This window comes from Canis lupus, chromosome X (genome assembly GCF_011100685.1).
Source record: "Canis lupus familiaris isolate Mischka breed German Shepherd chromosome X, alternate assembly UU_Cfam_GSD_1.0, whole genome shotgun sequence".
NCBI lineage: Eukaryota > Metazoa > Chordata > Mammalia > Carnivora > Canidae > Canis > Canis lupus.
Window position 1 is genome coordinate 91,680,587 of NC_049260.1, and position 7,868 is coordinate 91,688,454.

Here is a 7,868-nt window from a genome sequence, read left to right on the forward strand (position 1 = left end):
TTTGTTCTAATGACCCAACCCAGACACCTGATACTCCATTCATTTCCTTTCAACATTTTTGTTGGAGAGCTCCGGGGTCTAGTCTTTGTTTTTCTGGATGCCACCAGGTCCAGCGGCAGATCACTTGACTTGGTGGTGAAACCATTCAAATTGAGAAAAAGAAACTGCTTAGAGGCCAGGGTCAGAAATTGTAGTGCTGGGGAAATGAAGGAACAGTCTGATGTTAACCCATAATCTACTGCCGGCATTACCTCGACTCTGCAAGGGGACCAGCCTGTCTTCTCCCTGCCTCTACCACCCCTTACCCTGCACAGTTCCATCCACAAGAGACAGGCCACAAACGTGAGCTTGGAAGGTGGTTCACCTCCAAATTTGGATGGTGTATGCCAAGGAATTCTAAGTACTAGGGTTAGAAATATGAAAGCAGAAAGGAGCAGGTGAAGTATCTTGCCAGGCTAAAGAAGAACCCAGCAGGAGTGGAAGGGCATCCAGTTGCTCATGTACTTCCAGGTGTCATCACCAGTCAAGCAAGCAACAGCAACAATTCTGCACTTGTGCAGTGCATGCCACCACCACTCTGAGCCCCCAAAGTCCCACAGGGATCTCCTAGCTACATAGTACATTAAGGAAAGGAGACATGCTTCCCTAGAACCAGGAGGAAGGGAAAAGAGGGTGCTATGGGCTGAACTGTGTCCCTCCACAGTACATGTGTGGAAGCCCTGGCCTCCAGTACCTCAAAATGTAGCTATATTTGGAGATGGGCTCTGAAAAGAAGCGATTAAGTCAAAATGAAGCTGTTAGAGTGGGTCCCAGTCTAATCCAACTGGGGTCATTATAAGAAGATGAAATTTGAAGGGCACCTAGTGGCTCAGTCGGTTGAGCATCAGCCTCTTGGTTTCGGCTCAGATCATGAGCTCACAGTGGTGAAATCGAGCCCTGCGTCAGGCTCTGTACTCAGCGTGGAGTCTGCTTGAGAGTCTCTCTCCCTCTCTCGGATAGATAGATAAATACATAAATTCTTAAAAAATAAAAAAAGAAGAGGAAATCTGAACATCAGAGCAGGCACACAGTGTCAACCCTGTGAAGAGGCTGCAAGAGAGCAACTATGTGCAAGCCAAGGAGAGAGACCTCGGGAGAAACCAATTCTGTGGGCACCTTAATTTGGATTTCTGGCCCCCAGAACTGTGAGAAAATAGATGCCTGTTGTTCTAGCTACTGTGGTACTTTGTTACGGCAGCCCTAGCAGACTAATATGAGGAGCCACTGGCTTCTGACCCATTCACTCCAGACAGCCCTGCATGCTGTTTTCATGGAGTCACTCCTTCTTTGAAGCTGGTGATGCCAAATCAAGCAAAGGAGAGGTCCGTGCAAGAGCTCACAGAAGGGCAACCTAGACCCTTGTCCTCAAATTGGGAAATGGAAGAAGCATATCACCTGCAGAGGGCTGTGGTTCGGGGGTGCAGTCCACTTGTGTGCTATTCCTCACACTTCTTCCTCAAGTACAAAATGAAAGAGAAAGATATTAATGAAGAAAGACTGGAAGGGAGTGGTTTTTAACCACTGCTGGACCACAGGCCCATTGAAAAATCTACAAAGCTGTGGACTCAGGAAAAGACAGAGTCTATATTGGCTTCCTGTGGCTGCCATAACAAATCACCACAAGCTCAGTGGTTTAAGCCAAGAGAAATTTATACTCTCAGAGTTCTGGAGCCCAGAAGTTCAACATCAGTTTCTCAAGGTGGAACCCAAGATGTGGGCAGGGCTGTGCTCTGTTCTTTGCCTCTTCCAGTTTCTGGTGACTGCCAGCACTCCTCTGCTTGTGGCCACACCACTCAACCCCCTGCACCTGTCTTGATGCCATCTGCTCCGCTTCTGCATTCATCAGCTCTCCCTCTTCTCTCTCACGAGGACATGTCATTGCATTTAGGGCCCACTCAGATACTCCAGGATACTCTCCCCACCTCAACATCCCTAACCTACCCACAAATGCACAAGACTCTTATTTTACAAGGTAACATTTATCGGTTCCAGGGATGAGGACTTGGTATATTTGGGTGGCCATGATTCAGTTTCCTAAGGACTCCAGAATCTTTGCATACAATTTCCGGAAGACCATGGACCCCAAGTAGGGGCATCTGCTCTGGAGCTGCATTTCACCACAGATACTCTGGAGGCAGCTCCATTTACTTATTCACCATGGTCCCTGCATCCTTTCAGAATGAACAACAGCGCTGGTTAACAATAACACAGCGCAAACCACACCCAGCTCTAGTCCTAGGAAAGGAGAATCCCCCAGATACCGGGCCCAGGAATCTGCATTTCTAACAAGCGCCCCAAAAGAATTCTCATGCAGCCAGCCTTGCACCCATCCTTTAGTGAGTACTGGTCAAGAGCCTGGAGGCCTGGGGAGGCCTCTTCTCACAGAAGAATTGGGCGAGCCTGTTTGCCCCAGAGCGCGCTACTGCTCCTCCCCCGCCCCGCCCCGCCCCCCAAGGTGAACTAAGGTTCTTGTTCCTTTGATTTCGATGCCATTCTGTGTTTCATGCGCCCGCCCGGCCCCAAGGCGCGGAGTTGAGCCAGGGGAGAAAGAGGGGAAGCGGGGGTGGGGGGGCGCAAACTCTTGCAGCCCGGCAGTGAGGCTGCACTTGACGCCGCGCGGCCCTCCAGCCTGCCTCGCACCCCCTCCGGCGGCCGCCTCCGCGGGCGCGCTCGAGCATCCGGCTGGAGACTGCGCGGGAGCCCGCCCCCGCGCCCCGCTCATTGGCCGCGCCGGCCTCTTCGTCACGCTCTTTTGTCTCCGTGCGCAGAGGATAAAAGCCTCGGCGGCTGCCGTGGGAACCGCGCTGTCGGGACTCGGCTACCCCTCGCCGGGAGGCCGTGCGAAGCAGCTCCCCGGGCAGCTCCCGGTCGCCTGGCGGCCGAGGCCGTGCCCGTGCCTTTTCCCTGCGGGGCCGCGGAGAGCGGAAGGCGGCATCCATCGCCCGCAAGGCCTGAGCGTCCGCTGCCCACCGGCCCAGCACAGGTGAAAAAAAAAGGGGGGTGCGCGATCGCCCCGGCGCGGAGAGAGGAGGGGAAGCTCCACCGGTCCTGGGCGGCTCCCCGTTTGGGGAATCGAGGACTGCGTGGCGGGGGAAGGAGCACTCCGGTGGCCCGGCTGCCTGAGGGAGGAGGTGGGGTTCTGCTGGATGCTGCCCAATGGGTAGGATTTGCCTGGATTGAGAAGGGGGCGTTTTCGGGGAGAGGGGGCACGGGGTCGGGGTGGGGGTACGGACGCAAACTGTCTTGCCTTGAACCCCCTTGGCATCTCCTCCTCTGGAGAGGAGTATGTGGGTGTGCGTGTCCAACTCCTATTCCCTGTCTCCGTGGCAGGCCATTAAAGCCGGATGCGAACTTGGATTCTGTGTGGCTGATTGCGGAGCTGGTAGGCCGACCATTTCCCGGGGGAGATGTCCTGGGGCGGGGGTCGCTTTGGCTCGTCCTCAGAAGGTGGGAGAGGAATTTTCCGCCCGCCGCCCGCGGAGGCGGCGGCGGGGTGGGGGGGGAGCTGGGGTGGTGCGGGGAGGGAGGGAGGGGGATGAGGGATGAGGCCGCTCCTGACCCTGCCCTCCCCTGCCCTCCGCGGCGGCGCAGTCTGGACGCCCCGAGGTCCCGGATCGGCGACCCCCGGTGGACAGAGAACTAGCGTAGCCGGACGACGAGCTTTCGCACCAAGGCCACCGGTTGCAGAAGCTGGGAGTGAAATAAAGGCGCGCGCGCCGGGTCCTGCGCTCCTGTAAGATTCTGAGAAATAACGGGGGAGGGGAGAACTTTGAGAAGGGGGTGTGGCTGGGACCTGAGGCCAGGAGGTTAAGGAGACCAGACCTTATTTATTCCTACAAATCTGTGACCACTGTGCTCTATTTTGAGAGCCCAATGTCAGCTTCCATACACTCTCATACTTAGAATTAGAAGCAACAGTTGCCCTCCTGGACGACTGGCGGGAGGGGATGGATGTGGCTGTAAAAAGCACCCTGCTAGCACAGAGACACCGGCTGGCTCCGTGAGGTTGTAATTGCCAGTCTCCTAGAAGATATTTTTAGGGCAGTGGGCAGATATAAAATGTACTGCAGGACATTCGGGAAGGGAGAAACCCAATTGCAGCCAGTTCCCTTCTTAACTCCTCCCCGTTGTTTTTCTTTTTCACAGCCCCTACCGAGATAGGAAGAAGGCAGAGTGCCCCAGCGCGCCCGCAGGTTAGGCTTCCCCACAAAGCCTGAGCAGCTTGTTGTGTTCGGATACCGGAGCGTCGATCGCCGTGAGCAGTCGGTCATGGCTAGCATCATCGCGCGCATGGCTCATAGCCGGCGGCAAAACGCCCCCTTGCCGCCCTGGGCCCATTCTATGCTGCGGTCCCTGGGGAGGAGTCTCGGTCCTTTAATGGCCAGCATGGCAGAGAGAAACATGAAGGTGTTCTCCGGGAGGGTGGTGCCAGCCCAGGGGGAAGAAACCTTTGAAAACTGGCTGATCCAAGTCAATGGGGCCCTACCCGATTGGAGTATGTCCGAGGAGGAAAAGCTCAAGCGCTTGCTGAAAACCCTCCGAGGCCCCGCCAGGGAGGTCATGCTTTTGCTCCAGGCGGCCAACCCCAACCTAAGTGTGGCAGATTTCTTGCGCGCGATGAAATTGGTGTTTGGGGAATCTGAAAGCAGTGTGTCCGCTCACGGTAAATTTTTTAACACCCTGCAGGCACAAGGGGAGAAAGCCTCCCTTTATGTGATCCGTTTAGAGGTGCAGCTCCAGAATGCTATTCAGGCAGGGATCATAGCTCAGAAAGATGCAAACCAGACTCGCCTGCACCAGCTCCTTTTAGGGGCCGAGCTGAACGGGGACCTGCGCTTTAGGCTGAAGCATCTTCTCAGGATGTATGCAAACGAGCAGGAGCGGCTCCCCAATTTCCTAGAGTTAATCAAGATGATAAGGGAGGAGGAGGATTGGGATGACACTTTTATTAAACAGAAACGGCCCAAAAGATCTGAGTCGATGGTGGAGAGGGCCACCAGCCCCGTGGCATGTCAGAGCTCCCCTCCGATAGTGGTGGACGGTGCTGACTGCAACGTGATAGAGATAGACGATGCCCTGGATGACTCAGATGAGGACGTGATCCTGGTAGAGTCTCAGGACCCTCCACTGTCCTTCTCAGCTTCCCCTCTCCCCAGACGCAGGGCCAGATCTCAGGATCAAGTGCTGGTCATTGATTCCCCGGACAGTTCCCGGGCTCAATCTCCTTCCACCAGTGGGGGTTCTGGGCACAAGAATGATGGCTCTGGGAATCTGCGTAGAGCCAGGAAGCGAAAACACACAATCCGCTGCTCATATTGCGGCGAGGAGGGCCACTCCAAGGAAACCTGTGACAATGAGAGCAACAGGGCCCAGGTGTTTGAGAATCTGATCATCACCCTGCAGGAGCTGACGCATACAGAGGAGGAGGGGCCGAGAGAGGCGCCTGGTGAACAAAATGACCCTTCTGAACTGCAGTGAGGTGGTAGCCCCTAGCCTTAAGTGAACCCTGACCCATACTCAGTGTCCAACAGTGTGACAACTGGGGAGGGGAGCTTCTCGTTGCATGAATTCACAAAGCAGCTTTCTTTTTCAGAGCGGAGTAGAAAGGGTCTTGGATACCAGTTCTATGGAGGGAGACACAGCCTGACCTCTGTCCTTGCTTCCCCACTCCCCTCTCTGCCGCCTAAGGGTCTGTTTTCTCTGTGTGCCCATTTCCTTGATGGCTTTATTCTCTGTGAAAGTGGCATAATTCATCGTTACATCTTCAAAGTACAAAAAAGCGAAGTGCAAATTACCCCAAACTCTCCACCCTGATCTAACCATTGTCAACCCTTTGATGAGTGTTCTAGAACTTTCCCTATTCCTGTGTACCCAGATAGATATACATATAGATAAAAGTGATCAAATATAAGTGCTGTTCTATAGTCTGTATTTTTCCACCAAACGATATATGTTGTGGACTTCTTTCTATGTCAATATATATATATATCTATATATCAGCATCTATTTCAATGCCTCTGTGTTATTATTTTAGGAAAAGGTAAAGGAAAAAGGAATGAGAAATACAATAAAAAGCTATAAAGGAGTGGGGTTGTAGCTTGAGGTGGGGTTTTTATCAACCTTGATTTGCAGATGAGGAAAAGGGAAGAAGAAATGGGCTGAAATAGTCCCCAAAGGTAGATGGACAGGGCCCCTTGCCACAACTGGCCTGTCCCTTAGGTCACACAGCCAGGTTAAGTGTGCCCACTGGTTGACTGCCCCAATGCTTGCTTCTCTACCATGTCCAAAGGAGTCTGATGGAGGAGGGGTCTGGTGCTGAGCTAACAGCCCCCAAATGGGGGCTTCCAGCGGCACTGTTCCTGGATCATTTTGGGGAGGAGCACTCTTCCTCCTCTGGGTGAATTCCTTGGATTGCTGCTGCTGCTGCTGCTTGTGGACATCCCGGTCACAGCCTGGAATCTCTCCTGTGGCCTGATACCACCCTCTCTGCACTCCCCTGTGAAAGAAAGGAGAGAGCAGCTCCTCCTGGGAGCCCAGCACAAGGCTCAGCTCCTGAGAGATAGCACCAGAGCCTCCCCCCATAAGCCCTGAAGTGATCTGCTGGAGGACGCAGGTGCCCAAGCTAACCCCTTGCCACCCCAAGAATTGAGACTAGCTGGGGAGGGATGAAAAGCCATGTAGTTGCCAGGCACCTGGTGATAAGCAATTGAGAAGCTCCACACCGAATTTTTAGTCATTTCAGTGAGCAGTGCGGTACTTGTGGGGGGAAAGAAAGAAGAGGTGGACCCCCCCCCAATCTGCCCTGTCCCATCTCCTGATCTCAGATTGGAGGGTAACAAAAGAGGACACGTGGGACGTCAGCCCCCAAGGGTCCCTGTGTCTGGCATAGGTGTGGATGTCCCTATTCCTGTGGGCTGGAGGGATGCGGGGAGGGAGCTGATCGCGCAGACTTGAGGCCCCAGGAGAGTTAGTGACATAGGAAATAGGGACTCCACCGAACTGAGAGGTGAGCCTCAGCAGCTGGGGCATTGGGGGAGTAGCACGGAGCTGTTTGGGTGAGGGGAACTTGGGTGAGGGCGCAATGACTGGAGACACACAGAGATCCATGGCGACTGGAGACACACAGAGATCCATGGCCACAGGAAGCCTGGGAGCAATTGCAGAGTCCAGGGGATCATAAGAACTCTGGGCTGTGCTGTCCTATGAATGGTGGTGGTTGAGGGGCTCAGAGAGAGACACTGGGGTTTTAATTAGGCTAGCAGCTGATGACAACTCAGTAGGGATGACAAGCTCAGTAGAGTCAAAGGGGTGCAGGATGAGGCTCCAAGGGAGCAGGAGGAGCCAGGGCAGCCTTCCCTGGGCTGCCATACCCAGAACCTGCCTCGAAGTGCTTCTTTTTCCAGAAACAGCCTCTCAGCTCCTCCCTGGCTTCTTGCTCCTGCTCTATCAATGGTTGGCAATCTGACCATATGACCCTAACCCCTGCAATCCAGCCACCCACACTCACCTCTGGGTGTTGATGGTGGTGAGGGCTGGAGGCTCAGCCTCCTGTGCCATCACCCCTCCCCCACCCACAGCACCCCAAATCCCCCTTAAGCCTCAGCCTTCTTAACTCTTATGGCCAGAGGGAGACTGGGTGGGCCTCTCTGCCTCAAATCCTTTAGCTGATAACGGACCAGGACAGGGCCACTCTTTGCATCTCTTTGGGGCACCCCTGGGACCCTGGAAGCCACCCTCATCTCTCCCAAGCCAAAGGGAACCCCCTCCCCCACCCCAGGCAAGCTCCACTCAGGCCCTCAAAGCCACAGGAGCCCCCAACACTTGACAGC

General features: G+C 54.4%; 1 protein-coding gene across 1 annotated transcript; it reads left to right on the forward strand.

The window, feature by feature from the left end:
* Positions 1-2,798: 2,798 nt before the first annotated feature.
* On the forward strand, positions 2,799-6,046 carry ZCCHC12 (zinc finger CCHC-type containing 12). The gene is made up of 4 exons (XM_038586596.1): positions 2,799-3,022; positions 3,370-3,421; positions 3,631-3,772; positions 4,186-6,046. The coding sequence occupies exon 4, from the start codon at positions 4,309-4,311 to the stop codon at positions 5,515-5,517; it is 1,209 nt and encodes a 402-aa protein (XP_038442524.1). The 5' UTR covers positions 2,799-3,022; positions 3,370-3,421; positions 3,631-3,772; positions 4,186-4,308; the 3' UTR covers positions 5,518-6,046.
* The last annotated feature ends 1,822 nt before the right edge of the window (positions 6,047-7,868 follow it).